The sequence below is a fragment of the Pristiophorus japonicus genome, chromosome 20 (genome assembly GCF_044704955.1).
Source record: "Pristiophorus japonicus isolate sPriJap1 chromosome 20, sPriJap1.hap1, whole genome shotgun sequence".
Lineage (NCBI taxonomy): Eukaryota > Metazoa > Chordata > Chondrichthyes > Pristiophoridae > Pristiophorus > Pristiophorus japonicus.
Window position 1 is genome coordinate 7,316,201 of NC_091996.1, and position 20,490 is coordinate 7,336,690.

A 20,490-nucleotide genomic window follows, 5' to 3' on the forward strand; every position below is an offset into this window, starting at 1 on the left:
GGAGAGAGCGGGGGCGGGGGGAGGGGAGAGAGCGGGGGGGGAGAAGGTGAAAGAGGGGGGGAGGGAGGAAGGGGAGAGAGGGGGGGGGAAGGGGAGAGGGGGGGGAAGGGGAAAGGGGGGGAAGGGGAAAGAGTAAAAGGGGAGGGGGAGAGAGGGAGAGGGAGAGGAAAAGGGGAGGGGAAGAGAGGGAGAGAGAGAGAGAGCGTGAGCAAACAACGCAGGTTGCTGTTTTCTATAATCTGCAATAAATCAACAATCTGACAGCTACAAGCATTTCCCATCAGCCTGCTGCCATTATAAATGATTATTAATCAATGTTCCCTGGGAAGTCGACTAAAGAGATTGCAGCGCGCAAGTAGGGAAAAGATGTTAGAATTCAGGGCAAGATGATATTCTCTGTGTCTGGGTTCATGGTGAAGGCGAGCAGAACAGAACGACACAGAATGTTGGCGTTTAAAAACAGAAAGTGAGAATGTGCGGCCTGTCGGCATGGGGACACACACTTTCATTGCCACAGATGTTTTAATACCCAAGCAGGAAGATTAAGAATTCTATCTGTGGAATCAGAGAATGGGTAATTAGCAACCGTTTCCAGGGTTACATTTCACCGCCGAGTGTCATTGGGAGCAACCCCCAGCCCCAGGAGTCCTGGCTCCCGGTCGGCCCTGGGGGGGGGGGGGGGGCGGTGGGGGGAGGGAGGGTCCAGTGCCACCCCACCCCCATCCTGTGGTTCCTGCCCCCCCCTCCACCCGATCCAGTGGTCCCAGCCTCCCCTCCCATTGGTCGACGCCCCCTCCCCCCCCATCCAGTGGTCCCTGCCAGCCTCCACCATCCAGTGGTCCTCCCCCCACCCTCCCCATCCAGTGGTTCCAGCCCCCTCCCCCCCCATCCAGTGGTTCCAGCCCCTTCCCCCCCCCATCCAGTGGTCCCAGCCCCCTCCCCCCCCCCATCCTGTGGTCCCTGCCCCCCCCCCCCCACCCCAATCCAGTAGTCCCAGCCCCCCCCCCATCCAGTGGTTCCAGCCCCACCCCCTCCATCCAGTGGTCCCAGCCCCCTCCCCCCCCATCCTGTGGTCCCTGCCCCCCCCCCACCCCAATCCAGTAGTCCCAGCCCCCTCCCCATCCAGTGGTCCCAGCCAGCCCCACCCCCTCCATCCAGTGGTCACAGACCGCCCCCCCCTCCCCCCGTAGTCCCAGCCCGTGTGCCATCAATGCTTTCATTCACAGCAACACTATCCCTCAGCAGCTGCACTCATGAGCAAATGACAGCCTCCCACAGAGCTGCCAGAGCTGTTGACAATTTCGCTGCCAGGAAGCAGATTTGCTTGTGGATAAGAAACACAAAATAGAAACCAGCTTTTATATAATCGGCCATTATCTCTTGCTCCCCTACCCCCCCCACACAACTGACAAATCACGACACCCTAGCATGGTTCAGACTTTGACCCCTGCACCAACAGCAGTGAAGGGCACATTGAAGTGGCACTATTCACCCACACCCAAACTCACAAGCTCACGTGTCAGTCGAGGCTCAGTAGCCAGTGCTCTCGCTTCCCAGTCAGAATGTCGGTGGGGCTCAAGTACCCACTCTAAAGACACGAACACATAATCCACTCCCCAATGCAGTGCTGAGGGAACGCCGCACTGTCGGAGGGGCAGCACTGAGGGAGCGCCGCACTGTCGGAGGGGCAGCACTGAGGGAGCGCCGCACTGTCGGAGGGGCAGTACTGAGAGAGCGCCGCTCTGTCGGAGAGTCAGCACTGAGGGAGCACCGCACTGTCGGAGGGGCAGCACTGAGGGAGCACCGCACTGTCGGAGGTTCCGTATTTCGGATGAGACTGGATAAGCTGGAGTTGTTTTGTTTAGAACAGGAGGAGGCTGAGGGGATATTTAATTGAGGTGTATAAAATTATGAGAGGCTGAGATAGTGTGGATCGGTAGGATCTATTTCCCTTAGCAGAGAGGTCAATAACCAGGGGCACTGATTTAAAGTAATTTAAAAAGTTAGTATGCAGGTACAGCAAGTAATCAGGAAGGCAAATGGAATGTTGGCCTTTATTGCAAGGGGGATAGAGTATAAAAGCAGAAAAATCCTGCTACAACTGCACAGGGTATTGGTGAGGCCACACCTGGAGTACTGCGTTCAGTCTTGGTCTCCGTATTTAAGAAAGGATATACTTGCATTGGAGGCAGTTCAGAGAAGGTTCACGAGGTTGATTCCGGAGATGAGGGGGTTTGACTTATGAAGAAAGGTTGAGTAGGTTGGGCCGCTACACATTGGAGGTCAGAAGAATGAGAGGTGATCTTATCGAAACATATAAGATAATGAGGGGGCTCAGCAAGGTGGATGCAGAGAGGATGTTTCCACTCATAGGGGAAACTAAAACTAGGGGACATTGTCTTAGAATCAGGGGCCGCCCATTTAAAACTGAGATGAGGAAGAATTTCTCCTCAGAAGGTCGTAAATCTGTGGAATTCTCTGCCCGAGAGCTGTGGAGGCTGGGACATTGAATATATTTAAGGCGGAGATAGACAGATTTTTGAGCGATAAGGGAATAAAGGGTTATGGGGAGGGGACAGGGAAGTGGAGCTGAGCCCATGATCAGATCAGCCATGATCTTATTAAATGGTGGAGCAGGCTCGAGGGGCCAAATGACCGACTCCTGCTCCTATTTCTTATGTTCTTATGTAGGAGGTTTAGAGGGGAGTTGAGAAATGTCTTCACCCAGAGGGTGTTGGAGGTCTGAAAGGGTGGTAGAGGCAGAAACCCTCACGCATTTAAAAAGAACTTGGATGAACACGAGAAGTGCCGTAACCTACAGGGCTATGGACCAAGAGCTGGAAAGTGGGATTAGGCTGGGTAGCTCTTTTTGGGCCAGCGCAGACATGGATGGACCAAAATGGCCTCCTTCTGTGCCATTCCCCTCGTGGGGGGGGAATCTAGAACTAGGAAACATAGTTTCAGAATAAGGGGTTGCCCATTTAAGATGGAAATGAGGAGGAATTTCTTCTCTCGGAGGGTTGTAAATCTGTGGAATTCTCTGCCCCAGAGAGCTGTGGAGGCTGCGTCATTGAATATATTTAAGGCGGAGATAGACAGATCTTTGAATGATAAGGGAGTTGAGGGTTATGGGGAGCGGGCGGGGAAGTGGAGCTGTGCCCAAGATCAGATCAGCCGTGATCTGATTGAATGGCGGAGCAGGCTCGAGGGGCCGAATGGCCGACTCCTGCTCCTATTTCTTATGTTCTTATGTTAGAAAAACTCCAGCCGTGCTCTCGAGACACGGGGAAGACCAGTGAAAGGTCCCTCAGCATACAGTGACGTACCCCGGTACACCATCAGGGAGTGCAATGAGTCAGAGATTATAATACGCCTAATGGCATTGCTCAATTTGAAAAATGGGCTTGTAATCGAGTTAGTTGTGAGAGAAGAATGTTAATGAATGCTAGAATCCAAAGCTGAACAATGGGACTGGAGAGCGGCCAGACACAGAGTGACAGAGCTTGGCCTGAACTCACCAAAACAACGCTGGCCAGGACCTACTCATTTAAAATCAATCCTTTCCCAATTCCAATCTGCATCACTTTCAGCTCAAAAGGCCCCATGGATTGCATGGCGTTCCCAGTGGGATTCCTCCCAATTATTTCCTAAAGTTCAAAACCAGACACTCTCCGAGCACCGTTCCCCACACTGGGTACTGATGCCACCTGATTATAATCTGGGGGGCATGCTCCCTCACACTCACATCCCCAGGCCACGCTCTGTTACAATTGGGTCACTGCACTCAGGCCTTGCAGTGTTAACACAATCACAGAGACAGAGACAGAGAGGGAGAGAATAAGAGAGAGAGAGAGAGAGAGATACAGACAGGGAGAGAGGGAGAGAGGGAGAGAGAGAGAGAGAGAGAGACACAGACACACACACAAGAACAGACACAGACACGCACAGAGACTCACAGAGAGAGAGACACACACCGACAGAGAGAGAGACACAGACACACACACACAAGGACAGACACACAGACGCAGACACGCACAGAGAGACTCACAGAGAGAGAGAGACACACACAGGCAGAGAGAGAGAGAACAATAGGCCATTCAGCCCCTTGAGCCTGTCCCGCCATTCAATTAGATCATGTCTGATCTGTACCTCAACTCAATCTCCCCTCCTTGGCTCCTTATCCCTCGATACCCTGACCGTATATACCCACCCCCGCCTCAATAGCTTTTTGGGGGCACTGGAGGCTGACCGCCTGCCCAGAACACCTCACCGCCGCCATTGCTGCCACTCTGGGGCGAAAAACAGAGCGCAGAGGACCCGAAAATCCGCCCCCATAGAGATATATATATATATATTTTTTTTTTTAATGATGAATTGACTTTGAAAGCTCACCATAAGGGGTCCCCGGGCCGAATTCACTGGCTGCGTCGATCATGTACTGGCCCAGCAGCTCGCCATTGGTGATCCGGGAGGGAATCTTGCGGTCCAGTTTTTCATAAAGAAATTCTTCAATCCGAGCACCTGGGAGGGAGTGAAGGAAGAGTTTTAGTCCCAGCCCGTTAGCCTGCTTCATGTTCGGAGATGGTTTCCTTCCCCACCCTGCCATGCATTAAATAAAACTGTTCAGCACCACCCCACCCCCCGCACCCAGTTATGACGATGATCCTCAACGAGAGGAGTGACCCACATCCCTTCTACACAAGGGAACCCACAATCAGCGAAGTACACAGCACAGCAGGAGGCCATTCGGCCCATTCAGCCAGCTCGGTGAAAGAGCGATCCAATTAAACCCACTATCCTGCTCTTTCCCCACAGCCCTGCAATTCTCTATATCCAATTTCCTTCTGAAAGTTACTGGTGTGTCAGCTGTGGCTCAGTGGGTAGCACCCCTGCTTCCGAGTCAGCAGGTTGCAGGTTGAAGGCCCACTCCAGAGACTCGAGCATAAAAATCTAGGCCGACACTCCCAGTGCAGTGCTGAGGGAGTGCCGCACTGTCGGAGGTGCCGTCTTTCAGATGAGGCGTTCAACCGAGGCCCTGTCTGCCCTCTCTCAGGTGGATGTAAAAGATCCCACGGCACTATTTAGAAGAGCAGGGGAGTTTATCCCCAGTGTCCTGGGGCCAATATTTATCCTTCGATCAGCATAACAAAAACAGATTATCTGGTCAATATCACATTGCAGTTTGTGGGAGCTTGCTGTGCGCAGATTGGCTGCCGCGTTTCCCACACTACAACAGCGACTACACCCCAAGAAAGTACTTCATTGGCTGTAAAGCGCTTTGGGACGTCCGGTGGTCGTGAAAGGCGCCATAGAAATGCAAGTGTTTCTTTTTTTGTTGTTTGTTTCTGATTCCACCACCCTTTCAGGCAGTGCGTTCCAGATCATCACCGCTCGCTGTGTAAAAACACCCCCAAATCTCATCTCCTCTCTGGTTCTTTTTCAAATGACTTTTAATCTGTGTCCTCTAGTTGCCACAGGAAACAGTTTTGGCTTATTTACTCTCTTTTGAACACTTCGATCAAATTTCCCCTGATCCTTCTTTGCTTTGAGGAGAAGAGTCCCGGTTTCTCCACAAGTTGCCATTTTAGAAACACAGAAAATAGGTGCAGGAGCAGGCCACCCGGCCCTTCGAGCCTGCACCGTCACCCAAGATCATGGCTGATCAATCCTTCAGTACCCCTTTCCTGCTTTCTCTCCATACCCCTTGATCCCCTTAGCCGCAAGGGCCATACCTAACTCCCTCTTGAATATATCCAATGAACTGGCATCAACAACTCTCTGCGGCAGGGAATTCCACAGGTTAACAACTCAGTGAAGAAGTTTCTCCTCATCTCAGTCCTAAATGGCTTACCCCTTATCCTAAGACTATGTCCCCTGGTTCTGGACTTCCCCAACATCGGGAACATTCTTCCCGCATCTAACTTGTCCAGTCCCGTCAGAATCTTATACGTTTCTATGAGATCCCCTCTCATCCTTCTAAACTCCAGTGAATACAGGCCCAGTTGATCCAGTCTTTTTTCATATGTCAGTCCAGCCATCACTGGAATCAGCCTGGTGAACCTTCGCTGCACTCCCTCAATAGCAAAAACGTCCTTCCTCAGACTAGACCACCAAAACTGAACACAATATTCCAGGTGAGGCCTCATTAAGGCCCTGTACAACTGCAGTAAGACCTCCCTGCTCCTATACTCAAATCCCCTTGCTATGAAGGCCAACATACCATTTGCCGCCTTCACCGCCTGCTATATCTGCATGCCAACCTTCAATGACTGATGAACCATGACACCCAGGTCTCGTTGCACCTCCCCTTTTCCTAATCTGCTGCCATTCAGATAATATTCTGCCTTTGTGTTTTTGCCCCCAAAATGGATAACCTCACATTTATCCACATTATACTGCATCTGCCATGCATTTGCCCACTCACCTAACCTGTCCAAGTCACCCTGCAGCCTCTTAGCATCCCCCTCACAGCTCACACTGTCACCCAGCTTAGTGTCAGCTGCAAACTTTGAGATATTCAATTCCTTCATCCAAATCGTTAATGTATATTGTAAAGAGCTGGGGTCCCAGCACTGAGCCCTGTGGCACCCCACTAGTCACTGCCTGCCATTCTGAAAAGGACCCGTTTATCCCGACTCTCTGCTTCCTGTCTGCCAACCAGTTCTCTATCCATGTCAGTACATTACCCCCAATATCATGCGCTTTGATTTTGCACACCAATCTCTTGTGCGGGACCTTGTCAAAAGCCTTTTGAAAGTCCAAATACACCACATCCACTGGTTCTCCCTTGTCCACTCTGCTAATTACATCCTCAAAAAGTTCTAGAAGATTCGTCAAGCATAATTTCCCTTTCATAAATCCATGCTGACTTGGACTGATCCTGTCACTGCTTTCCAAATGCGCTGCTATTTCATATTTAATGATTGATTCCAACATTTTCCCCACTACTGATGTCAGACTAACCTGTCTATAATTACCCATTTTCTCTCTCCCTCCTTTTTTAAAAAGTGGTGTTACATTAGCTACCCTCCAGTCCATAGGAACTGATCCAGAGTGAATAGACTGTTGGAAAATGATCACCAATGCATCCACTATTTCGAGGGCCACTTCCTTAAGTACTCTGGGATGCAGACTATCAGGCCCCGGGGATTTATCGGCCTTCAATCCCATCAATTTCCCTAACACAATTTCCCGCCTAATAAGGATATCCTTCAGTTCCTCCTTCTCACTAAACCCTCGGTCCCCTAGTACATTTGGAAGGTTATTTGTGTCTTCCTTCATGAAGACAGAACCGAAGTATTTGTTCAATTGGTCTGCCATTTCTTTGTTCCCCATTATAAAGTCACCTGAATCCGACTGCAAGGGACCTACGTTTGTCTTCACTAATTTTTTTCTCTTCACATATCTATAGAAGCTTTTGCAGTCACTTTTTATGTTCCCTGCAAGCTTCCTCTCATACTCTATTTTCCCCCTCTTAATTAAACCCTTTGTCCTCCTCTGTTGAATTCTAAATTTCTCCCAGTCCTCAGGTTTGTTATTTTTTCTAGTCCATTTATATGTCTCTTCCTTGGTTTTAACACTATCCTTAATTTCCCTTGTTAGCCACGGTTGAGCCGCCTTTCCCGTTTTATTTTTACCCCAGACAGGGATGTACAATTGCTGAAGTTCATCCATGTGATCTTTAAATGTTTGCCATTGCTTATCCACCGTCAACCCTTTAAGTATCCTCTGCCAGTCTATTCTAGCCAATTCACGCCTCATACCATCGAAGTTACCTTTCCTTAAGTTCAGGACCCTAGTTTCAGAATTAACTGTCACTCTCCAGCTTAATAAAGAATTCTACTATATTATGGTCACTCTTCCCCAAGGGGCCTCGCACAACAAGATTGCTAATTAGTCCCTTCTCATTACACATCACCCAGTCTAGGATGGCCTCTAGTTGGTTCCTCGACATATTGGTCTAGAAAACCATCCTTAATACACTCCAGGAAATCCTCCTCCACCGCATTGCTACCAGTTTGGTTAGCCCAATCAATATATAGATTAAAGTCACCCATGATAACTGCTGTACCTTTATTGCACACATCCCTTATTTCTTGTTTGATGCCCAACCTCACTACTACTATTTGGTGGTCTGTACACAACTCCCACTAGCGTTTTCTGCCCTTTGGTATTCCGCAGCTCCACCCATACTAATTCCACATCATCCCGGCTAATGTCCCTCCTTACTATTGCATTAATGTCCTCTTTAACCAGCAACGCCACCCCGCCTCCTTTTCCTCTCTGCCTATCCTTCCTAAATGTTGAATACCCCTGGATGTTGAGTTCCCAGCCTCGGTCACCCTGGAGCCATGTCTCTGTGATGCCAATTACATCATATCCGTTAACTGCTGTCTGCGCAGTTAATTCGTCCACCTTATTCCGAATATTCCTCTCATTGAGGCACAGAGCCTCCAGGCTTGTCTTTTTAACACCCTTTGCCCCTTTAGAATTTTGCTGTAATGTGGCCCTTTTTGCTTTTTGCCTTGGGTTTCTCTGCCCTCCACTTTTACTATTCTCCTTTCTATCTTTTGCTTCTGCCTCCATTTTATTTCCCTTTGTCTCCCTGCAAAGGTTCCCATTCCCCTGCCATGTTAGTTTAACCCCTCCCCAACAGCACTAGGAAACACTTGCCCCTAGGACATTTGCTGCAGTAACCCCCCCGGCACGCACCTGTGTCCATGGATTCGAGGCTGGATCGCACAGGATCGGAGGGGAAAGTCAGACGTTTACACATCAGTGCACATCAGAACCGATCTGGGCAGTGATCAGTAGAGGGAACCCTGGCTGACGTCCTCCTCAATAGGCCAGGGATGCTGCAGCCAATTATAATTTTAGGCTCTAAACTATACAGAGGAACTTGGGTGGGGCAACACGGCAAGGGAATCATCATCATCATAGGCATTCCCTCGAAACGAGGATGACTTGCTTCCACGCCAAAAAAGGATGAGTTCACAGGTGTTTCAATGAAGGACCTAATATTCCAGGTCCTGAACTACATCCTTGTCATGTATCCAAACCTGTTTACTGCTTGTACTATTACATACGATGTGCCACCAGAAGGCACTACTATGGGAAACTTGTACACCAGCTGTATGGTCACTAAGGTGTGCCCACCAGAGGGCACCGCAGTGGGAGACTTGTAGGTTACCTGTACAGGTGTGCCAGGCCTAGTATAAAAGGCAGGCCACCATGTGCGATCCTCACTCTGGAGTTACATTAAATGAACTAAGGTCACTGCAGTTAAAGTACGATCAGAGCACCTAAAGACATAATAATCCTGAAAGGTGGAGGGATGCCTGTGCGTGGATTTTTTTTTAAACGTGGGGTGGCCGTTGCACACCAGCCACCACACGGGCTTGACCGAGCCAGGTCTTGGTCCAGTGGCAAGGGTTAACCAAGAACACCAGCGGCAGGTCGGGGCCATAAAAGGAACGGAGGTGCAGCGACCCAGGAGCAGCGTGTAGACCTCGACCTGCATGAGAACACCAGTGGCAGGCAAGGGAATACACAATAAATGGAAGGATACGGAGAGGTGTGGAGGAACAGAGGGACCTTGGAGTGCATGTCCACAGATCCTTAAAGGTAGCAGGACAGGTCGATAAAAAGGCATACGGAATGCTTTCCTTTATTAGCCGAGGCATAGAATACAAGAGCAGGGAAGTTATGCTAGAACTGTATAAAACACTAGTTAGGTCACAGCTGGAGTACTGCGTGCAGTTCTGGTCACCACATTACAGGAAGGATGAGATTGCACTAGAGAGGGTACAGAGAAGATTTACGAGGATGTTGCCAGGACTGGAAAACTTTAGCTACGAGGAAAGATTGGATAGGCTGGGGTTGTTTTCCTTGGAACAGAGAAGGCAGAGGGAAGATTTAATTGAGGTGTATAAAATTATGAGGGGCTGAGATAAAGTGGATAGGAAGGACCTATTTCTCTTAGCAGCGGGGTCAACAACCAGGGGGCATAGATTTAAAGTAATTGGTAGAAGGATTAGAGGGGAAATGAGGAGAAATGTCTTCACCCAGAGGGTGGTGGGGGTCTGGAACTCACTGCCTGAAAGGGTGGTAGAGGCAGAAACCCTCACCACATTTTAAAAAGTACTTGGATGTGCACTTGAAGTGCCGTAACCTACAGGGCTACGGACCGAGAGCTGGAAAGTGGGATTTGGCTGGATAGCTCCGGCACGGGTAGGATGGGCCGAACGGCCTCCTGTGTGGTAATGTTGCTATGATTCTATAACGGAGGGTTATGCAGAGGGAACTGCACAGATTCACCCAGACCCTGCCTGGCCTGAGGAAATACAAACAGGAAGAACGATTTGGAAAAATTGGATACAAGATGTTTAACATTACGACGGGATAGGATCGGGCAGATAGAAACAGACTGGGTCCAGTGGTTGAGGGTGGGGAGAGGTCTAGCACGAGGAGACAGCCGTAGAAGTTAAATGTATGAGATTTAGGACAGAGGTGAGGAGAAATCTTTTGACTCAATGGATGTGAGGCAGCACTCAGTGATTGAAGCAGGGATCGTGTCAATCTTTAATGGGTTAGACAGGTGGATAAAGGACAAAGGTACTTGGGAATAGGGTGGGCAACTAGGATTCAGACACTGTTTGTAGACTCCAGCATAGACTTCGTTGACTGTAAAGTGCTTTGGGACATCCTGAAAGGCGCATTAGAAGTGGATTACATACGCTATATGACACAGAAACAGGCCATCCGGCCCAACCAGGTCATGCCGGCGTTTATACTCCACTCGAGCCTCCTCCAGTCTTTTCTCATCTAAATCTATCAGCATAACCCTCTATTCCCTTCTCCCCCATATACTTGTCCAGCCTTCCCTTAAATGCATCGATACTATTCGCTTCAACCCCACCCTGTGGCAGCGAGTTCCACATTCTCAGCACTCTCTGGGTAAAGAAGTTTCTGCTGAATTCCCCGTTGAATTTCTTGGTGACTATCTTGTATTGATGGCCTCTAGTTATGCTCTTCCCCACAAATGGAAACATTCTCTGTATCCACTCCATCAAAACCTTTCATGATTTTAAAGACCTCTATTAGGTCATCCCTCAGCCTTCATTTTTCAAGAGAAGAGAGACCCAGCCTGTTAATCCTTTCCTGATATTTATAACCTCACATTTCTGGTATCATCCTTGTAAATCTTCTCTGCACCCTCTCCAGTGCCTCTATATCCTTTTTATAATATGGCGACCAGAACAATACACAGTGCTTGAAGTGTGGTCTAACCAAGGTTCGATACAGGTTTAGCATAACTTCCCTACTTTTCAATTCTGTACCTCTGGAAATAAACCCTAGTGCTTGGTTTGCTTTTTTTAGGGCCTTGCTAACCTGTGTCGCAACCTTTAGCGATTTGTGTATTTGTACTCCGGGATCCCTTTGTTCCTCTATCCCACCCAGACTCTTACCCTCCAAGTAATAAGTGACCTCCCTATTCTTCCTACCAAAATGTAATACCTCACATTTATCTGTGTTGAACTTCATTTACCAATTATTTTCCCATTCTGCAAGTTTATTAATGTCTTCCTGTAATTTGTTGCAGTCTCCCTCCGTATTGACTATCCCCCAATTTGATGTCATCCACAAATTTAGAAATTGTGTTTTTGATTCCAAAGTCTAAATCGTTAATATAAGTTGTGAACAGTGGTCCCAGCACGTATCCTTGTGGAACACCATTACTCACCTTCTGCCACTGTGAATAGCTACCCTTTACCCCTACTCTCTGCTTTCTGTCTTGAAGCCAGCTAGCGATCCATTCTGCTACTTGTCCCCTGACTCCGCATTCTCTGACCTTGTTCATCAGTCTATTATGGGCTACCTTATCGAAGGCCTTTTGAAAATCCACATAAATGACATCTTCTGCATTACCCTTGTCTACTCTCTCTGTTACCTCTTCAAATCATTCAATGAGGTTAGTCAAACAAGACTTTCCCTTTTGAAATCCATGCTGACTATTCATTATTCTATTTTTGGTTTCCCGATATATAAATGCAAACTTTTGTTTTCCTTCCTTTCCCAACCCCCTCCCTCCCCGACCCCCTCCCCCGCAGCCCCAGGAGGGGGTGGGGCGCATATTTGTCCGAACGATACCAGGGGTTAAAGGGTTAAATTACGGGGGCAGGTTGAGCAAGCTTGGCTTGTATTCCCTTGGGTTGAGAAAGTTGAGGGGGTGATCTGATCAAGGTGTTAAAAATGATAAAAAGGATTTGGGAAGAGTAGATTCGGAGAAACTATTTCCTCTGGTGGGGGGAAATCAAGAACAAGGTGGGAATACAACTAGAGCTAGGCGGTTCGGAAGTGAAATCTCAAACCTGGAACCTGCTCCCCCAAAAGGCTGTGGATGCTGCGGGGGGGTGGGGGGTCAACTGAAATCCTCAAAGCTGAGATCGATAGTTTTTTTGTGGGATATCGAGCGATAAGAAGCAAAGGCGGGTTAATGGAGTTGAGATACAAATCAGCCATGATCTGATTGAACGGTGGAACAGGCTTGAGGGGCTGAACGACCTCCTGTTGCTATGGTCTATCGGACCTGACCAGGATCATGGAGAGTCCATTTGCCGAATTGTGGGGAGGGGCGCTAATTAAACTATTTGTGATTGAGGTGCAGAGAATCTTTGGAAAGCAGACCATGTGCAAGTGCTTGCTCTCCTTACAGGGGTGGGCGGGATAAGAATTTTAGCTCCGAGGCATTGACAGACTGGGAACCTGGGGGTGATGGGTGAACGGGACTGGATATGATTCAGGATACGGGCAGTGGCATCCTGCTTGCACTGTGGTTAAGGGGGAGTGGAAGATGAGAGGTCAGCGAGGAGAAAGAAAGACAGACTGGGATTGACACAGCACCTTTCACAATCACCAGATGTCTCAAAGCGCTTTACAGCTAATGAAATATCTTTTGGGCTGTCGTCACTGTTGTAATGTGGGAAACGCGGCAGTCAATTTGCGCATAATCCGTTTTTTTTGTTCTGTTGAATATTGGCCAGGACACCGGGGATAACTCCCCTTCCCTTTTTTGAAATAATGCCCACGGGATCTTTTACGTCCACTTGAGAGAGCAGACGGGGCCTCGGTTTAACGTCTCATTTGAAAGACGGCACCTCCGACAGTGCAGCACTCCCTCAGCACTGTACTGAGAGTGTCAGCCTAGATTTTTTTGAACCCACAACCTTCTGACTCAGAGGCGAGTGTGCTACCCACTGAGCCACAGCTGACACTGGAACAATCAGGTCTGGAGGTAACACAAGCATGGATGAAGGACTCTTAGATGTCAGCCAGAGATTGTACACGCGGATTAGCTGAAGTCATCTCCAAATTTCTATTCAGAGTGAACTAAATAACCCTGCCTCACTCTGCAGCCACTCTGTACCCACAGGAGTAGGCACTTGGTGTGTTCATCTATAATTTAAATGTAGTAATTTAAATACTGTATTTTTTATTTATATATATTATATATTATAAACACACACACACTCTTGGAGCAAAATGTATTAACCTTATCAGTGACCTAGTTCAATCCATTTTTCAAATTCTGAACTATAATTGTCTGTACAGTGTTAAGTGATTCATAGACTTGGTCCAGAATTTTAATCGTTATGCTGCAAATTGCTTTGAGATAAGTGCAGCATGATGCCTATTTTCACCAGGAATACTGTACATAATTGTGGTTTCCTTATCTGAGGAAGGACATAAGAACATAAGTAATAGGAGCAGGAGTTGGCCATTCGGCCCCTCGAGCCTGCTCTGCCATTCAATGAGATCATGGCTGATCTTCTATCTCAACTCCACTTTCCTGCACTCTCCAAGTATCTCTTGACTGTCCATGAATATACTCAAAGACTGAGCTTCCACAGCTCTCTAGGGTAGAGAATTCCAAAGATTCTCCACCCTCTGAGTGAAGAGTTTCTCCTCATCTCAGTCCTAAATGGCCAACCTCTTATTATGTACTGTACTCTCTGGAGTTTAGAAAAATGAGAGGTGATCTCATTGAAACATACAAGATTCTGAGGGGGATTGACAGGGTAGATGCAGGGAGGATGTTTCCCCTGGCTGGGGAGTCTAGAACCAGGGTGTCGCAGTCTCAGAATAAGGGGTCGGCCATTTAAGACTGAGATGAGGAGAAATTTCTTCACTCAGAGGGTGGTGAATCTTTGGAATTCTCTACCCCAGAGGGCTGTGGATGCTGAGCCATTGAGTACATTCAAGGCCGAGATAGATGTTTGGACTCTAGGCAAACCAAGGAATATGGGGATCGGGCGGGAAAGTGGAGTTGAGGTTGAAGATCAGCCATGATCTTATTGAATGGCGGAGCAGGCTCGAGGGGCCGAATGGCTCACTCCTGCTCCTATTTCTTATGTTCTTTATGCTCTATCTTACCATTTTGATCTACACATTCTCACTGCTTCTCATATGCAATATCCCATAATCAGCAATGCGGGTGGTTGTCCTGGTAACAAAATGGCAGTGCTAGGACTATCTTCCCAATAATATCTTCACAAAAATACATTGTTGTTTTTTTTTTTTAAAAACCCTTGTGTGTCCTAAGCAGTATCACATGCTGGGAGGGCAGGCAGGAAACCTGCTCCGAGTATGGAGCCCAGCTTCTCCAAGGTGTGGGAGGGCAGCTCAGGTTAAGGATAGGGCCTAACTCCCCTGGCACATCGCACACAATCCTCACCCCTTCTCAAACTCGCCGGCTGTACCCTCGCCAGCCTTTTGAAGATAATCCAAAACACTCAAATTCTTTTCCCCTTTCGTGTTCCTGTCCGCACTCCGTCCCTCTCGCCTCACCCCGGACTCACAATCAGTGTTCCAGTCGGTGAGCGAAAGGAGGGAGCGGAGGGAGGGACCCCAGAATCCTCCACAGCGCCTGTAGCGTCTCACAGGCAACCCCCCCCCCTCACACCACAGGCATCCCCTCCCCATCCCCCCACCCCACACAGACAACAGGCATCCCCCCCTCTGAACACTGCGCCCCCCCCCCCAGCCCACTCCCCCACCGCACAACAACCCCCCCCTTCCTAGACAGCATAAGCACCCCTCCCCCCTACAACACAGGTAACCCTCCGCCCCAGCACTGCACCAGCATCCCTCCCCCCTGGCAACCCCTGCCCCCAAAACACACCACGAGCACCTCCTCTCCCCCCCCCCCCCACCCCCCAAACACGCCACAGATACCCCCTCTCCCCCCAAACACAACACCCCTCCCACACAACCCCCACTGCTCGTTACACACAGCCTTGAAAATAATTCCTTTTCCATATTAATCCAATTCCAGTTTACGCCATAAATTGACACGGTAACAAATTGGAACCCTGTACAATTATTCTTATGGGTTTTTTTTTTTGGCTGGCTTGAAACAAGTTGCACAAATTAAAATTCACCAGGTGAGGATTTCGAAACGGCAATGTTCACAAGAACAAAAATCAAAAAAAATATTAGGATTGCTGAAAGGGTTGGCCCAGGAGAATGCAACCCCAAAACCGTTTCTATTTTCCATGGTGTTCACTTTTGAAAAGCCCCATGGGCAGGGCAGACCCCACTACAAGATTCACTGTCTGCAGACATCTGCTGACAGAATAATTCACCACGTACATACAAGCAAGGAATGGGACTGTGTCAGTGCTGACTCAGCCAGTCGCAAAGCTCGTGGCTCACGATGGTCTCACCAGGAGGCAGTGCTATTTCAGGAGGATTAATCCTTTGACGATTGTGATTTGACGCAGATTGGCTGCCGCGTTTCCCTACATTACCACAGCGACTATACTTCAAAAAGGTGCTTCGTTGGCTGGGAAGCGCTGAAAGACATTCCTATGATTGCAATTTGTTTCATCGGTAAAGCAGTTTCGGTTTAAAGGGACATCCTCGTCACAGGAAACACAGCGTTTGAGAAATCTAACAATGTGTCTGTAAGAACATTTTGCAATGCACATCATACGGTCATTACGATAAGACAAACAATGGACAACTCGTTCTGCCCCTCCACCCCAGCTGATTAGGACTTGCCCTCGAGATGGTATTTTAGTATCTGGCTCCCAGACCATGTCCCAATAAAATCCCCACATCCAAGAAGGGCTACAGAATGATGCTGAGAATGACGTGAGTATCACGTGTAGTGAGTTGGTCTTACCGCAGGGAAAGGGTCCACAGCCAGATAGGGAATGGAAGACCAGCAGGAAGAGTAGAGCAAGGAAGGTAGTGCAGGGGTCCCCTGCGGTCATCCCCCTGCAAAACAGATACACCGCTTTGGGTACTGTTGAGGGGAATGACTCATCAGGGGAGGGCAGCAGCAGCCAAGTTCATGGCACCGTGGCTGGCTCTGCTGCACAGGAGGGCAAGAAAAAGAGTGGGAGAGCGATAGTGATAGGGGATTCAATTGTGAGGGGAATAGATAGGCATTTCTGCGGCCGCAACCGAGACTCCAGGATGGTATGTTGCCTCCCTGGTGCAAGGGTCAAGGATGTCTCGGAGCGGGTGCAGGACATTCTGAAATGGGAGGGAGAACAGCCAGTTGTCGTGGTGCACATTGGTACCAACGACATAGGCAAAAAAAGGGATGAGGTCCTACGAAACGAATTTAAGGAGCTAGGAGCTAAATTAAAAAGTAGGACCTCAAAAGTAGTAATCTCGGGATTGCTACCAGTGCCACGTGATAGTCAGAGTAGGAATCGCAGGATAGCGCAGATGAATACGTGGCTTGAGCAGTGGTGCAGCAGGGAGGGATTCAAATTCCTGGGGCATTGGGACCGGTTCTGGGGGAGGTGGGACCAGTACAAACCGGACGGTCTGCACCTGGGCAGGACTGGAACCAATGTCCTAGGGGGAGTGTTTGCTAGTGCTGTTGGGGAGGATTTAAACTAATATGGCAGGGGGATGGGAACCAATGCAGGGAGACAGAGGGAAACAAAAAGGAGCCAAAAGCAAAAGACAGAAAGGAGATGAGGAAAAGTGTAGGGCAGAGAAACCCAAGGCAAAGAACAAAAAGGGCCACTGTACAGCAAAATTCTAAAAGGACAAAGGGTGTTAATAAAACAAGCCTGAAGGCTTTGTGTCTTAATGCAAGGAGTATCCGCAATAAGGTGGATGAATTAATTGTGCAAATAGATGTTAACAAATATGATGTGATTGGGATTACGGAGACGTGGCTCCAGGATGATCAGGGCTGGGAACTCAACATTCAGGGGTATTCAACATTCAGGAAGGATAGAATAAAAGGAAAAGGAGGTGGGGTAGCATTGCTGGTTAAAGAGGAGATTAATGCAATAGTTAGGAAAGACATTAGCTTGGATGATGTGGAATCTATATGGGTAGAGCTGCAGAACACCAAAGGGCAAAAAACGTTAGTAGGAGTTGTGTACAGACCTCCAAACAGTAATAGGGATGTTGGGGAGGGCATCAAACAGGAAATTAGGGGTGCATGCAATAAAGGTGTAGCAGTTATAATGGGTGACTTTAATATGCACATAGATTGGGCTAGCCAAACTGGAAGCAATACGGTGGAGGAGGATTTCCTGGAGTGCATAAGGGATGGTTTTCTAGACCAATATGTTGAGGAACCAACTAGGGGGGAGGCCATCTTAGACTGGGTGTTGTGTAATGAGAGAGGATTAATTAGCAATCTCATTGTGCGAGGCCCCTTGGGGAAGAGTGACCATAATATGGTGGAATTCTGCATTAGGATGGAGAATGAAACAGTAATTTCAGAGACCATGGTCCAGAACTTAAAGAAGGGTAACTTTGAAGGTATGAGGCGTGAATTGGCTAGGATAGATTGGCGAATGATACTTAGGGGGTTGACTGTGGATGGGCAATGGCAGACATTTAGAGACCGCATGGATGAAGTACAACAATTGTACATTCCTGTCTGGCGTAAAAATAAAAAGGGGAAGGTGGCTCAACCGTGGCTATCTAGGGAAATCAGGGATAGTATTAAAGCCAAGGAAGTGGCATACAAATTGGCCAGAAATAGCAGCGAACCTGGGGACTGGGAGAAATTTAGAACTCAGCAGAGGAGGACAAAGGGTTTGATTAGGACAGGGAAAATGGAGTACGAGAAGAAGCTTGCAGGGAACATTAAGGCGGATTGCAAAAGTTTCTATAGGTATGTAAAGAGAAAAAGGTTGGTGAAGACAAACGTAGGTCCCCTGCAGTCAGAATCAGGGGAAGTCATAACGGGGAACAAAGAAATGGCGGATCAATTGAACAAGTACTTTGGTTCGGTATTCACTAAGGAGGATACAAACAACCTTCCGGATATAAAAGGGGTCAGAGGGTCTAGTAAGGAAGAGGAACTGAGGGAAATCTTTATTAGTCGGGAAATTGTGTTGGGGAAATTGATGGGATTGAAGGCAGATAAATCCCCAGGGCCTGATGGCCTGCATCCTAGAGTACTTAAGGAGGTGGCCTTGGAAATAGCGGATGCATTGACAGTCATTTTCCAACATTCCATTGACTCTGGATCAGTTCCTATGGAGTGGAGGGTAGCCAATGTAACCCCACTTTTTAAAAAAGGAGGGAGAGAGAAAACAGGGAATTATAGACCGGTCAGCCTGACCTCAGTAGTGGGTAAAATGATGGAATCAATTATTAAGGATGTCATAGCAGTGCATCTGGAAAATGGTGACATGATAGGTCCAAGTCAGCATGGATTTGTGAAAGGGAAATCATGCTTGACAAATCTTCTGGAATTTTTTGAGGATGTTTCCAGTAAAGTGGACAAAGGAGAACCAGTTGATGTGGTATATTTGGACTTTCAGAAGGCTTTCGACAAGGTCCCACACAAGAGATTAATGTGCAAAGTTAAAGCACATGGGATTGGGGGTAGTGTGCTGACGTGGATTGAGAACTGGTTGTCAGACAGGAAGCAAAGAGTAGGAGTAAACGGGTACTTTTCAGAATGGCAGGCAGTGACTAGTGGAGTGCCGCAAGGTTCTGTGCTGGGGCCCCAGCTGTTTACATTGTACATTAATGATTTAGACGAGGGGATTAAATGCAGTATCTCCAAATTTGCGGATGATACTAAGTTGGGTGGCAGTGTGAGCTGCGAGGAGGATGCTATTAGGCTGCAGAGTGACTTGGATAGGTTAGGTGAGTGGGCAAATGCATGGCAGATGAAGTATAATGTGGATAAATGTGAGGTTATCCACTTTGGTGGTAAAAACAGAGAGACAGACTATTATCTGAATGGTGACAGATTAGGAAAAGGGAAGGTGCAACGAGACCTGGGTGTCATGGTACATCAGTCATTGAAGGTTGGCATGCAGGTACAGCAGGCGGTTAAGAAAGCAAATGGCATGTTGGCCTTCATAGCGAGGGGATTTGAATACAGGGGCAGGGAGGTGTTGCTACAGTTGTACAGGGCCTTGGTGAGGCCACACCTGGAGTATTGTGTACAGTTTTGGTCTCCTAACTTGAGGAAGGACATTCTTGCTATTGAGGGAGTGCAGCGAAGGTTCACCAGACTGATTCCCGGGATGGCGGGACTGACCTATCAAGAAAGATTGGATCAATTGGGCTTGTATTCACTGGAGTTCAGAAGAATGAGAGGGGACCTCATAGAAACGTTTAAAATTCTGACGGGTTTAGACAGGTTAGATGCAGAAAGAATGTTCCCAATGTTGGGGAAGTCCAGAACCAGGGGTCACAGTCTGAGGATAAGGGGTAAGCCATTTAGGACCGAGATGAGGAGAAACTTCTTCACCCAGAGAGTGGTGAACCTGTGGAATTCTCTACCACAGAAAGTAGTTGAGGCCAATTCACTAAATATATTCAAAAGGGAGTTAGATGAAGTCCTTACTACTCGGGGGATCAAGGGTTATGGCGAGAAAGCAGGAAGGGGGTACTGAAGTTTCATGTTCAGCCATGAACTCATTGAATGGCGGTGCAGGCTAGAAGGGCTGAATGGCCTGCTCCTGCACCTATTTTCTATGTTTCTATGTTTCTATAATTGGCAGAACATGCTTTACAAGGATGTGACCAGAACTGAGAGGATAGAACTATCAGGAAATACAACAGTGCTCTTTTTTCCAGAAAAAAAAGGCTGAGGGGTGGACCCAAGAGTTGGGGTAGAAGATCAACCGTGATCCCTTTGAAATAGCGGAGCAGGCTCGAGGGGCAGAATGGCCAACTCCTGCTCCTATTATTTTTTACGTTCTTTAAAATTATGAAGGGGTTCAATAGGGTAGGCAGGAGAGACCAGGGGGCCAAAATTGCCCTTTTTTTTTTTTAAGGCCCGTAAGAGGCAGTAATGGGGACGGGGAGGCCTTTCTGACCAGGGGCAGGTGGGATGGTGCGACCCACCCGGAATTGCCCCCCGGGCCGGCAGAAAGCAGCTTGTCGGTCACACGTCGACCCCTTTCCGCCCCCACGAGACACATAGCGGCCGCACTCCCGCGGGGCAGGCGCACGGTGCCCCCGGCAGCCTTGCGGGATGGG

At 48.3% G+C, this 20,490-nt stretch overlaps 1 protein-coding gene across 3 annotated transcripts in view; it reads right to left on the minus strand.

The window, feature by feature from the left end:
• sh3glb2b (SH3-domain GRB2-like endophilin B2b) overlaps positions 1 to 20,490 on the minus strand; it is a 128,957-nt gene that overhangs the window by 53,490 nt on the left and 54,977 nt on the right. For all 3 annotated transcript variants that reach the window (XM_070863720.1, XM_070863719.1, XM_070863718.1), the window contains exon 3: positions 4,393 to 4,521. In XM_070863720.1, the coding sequence (XP_070719821.1) occupies positions 4,393 to 4,521 (129 nt within the window). The remainder of the gene's footprint in view (positions 1 to 4,392; positions 4,522 to 20,490) is intronic.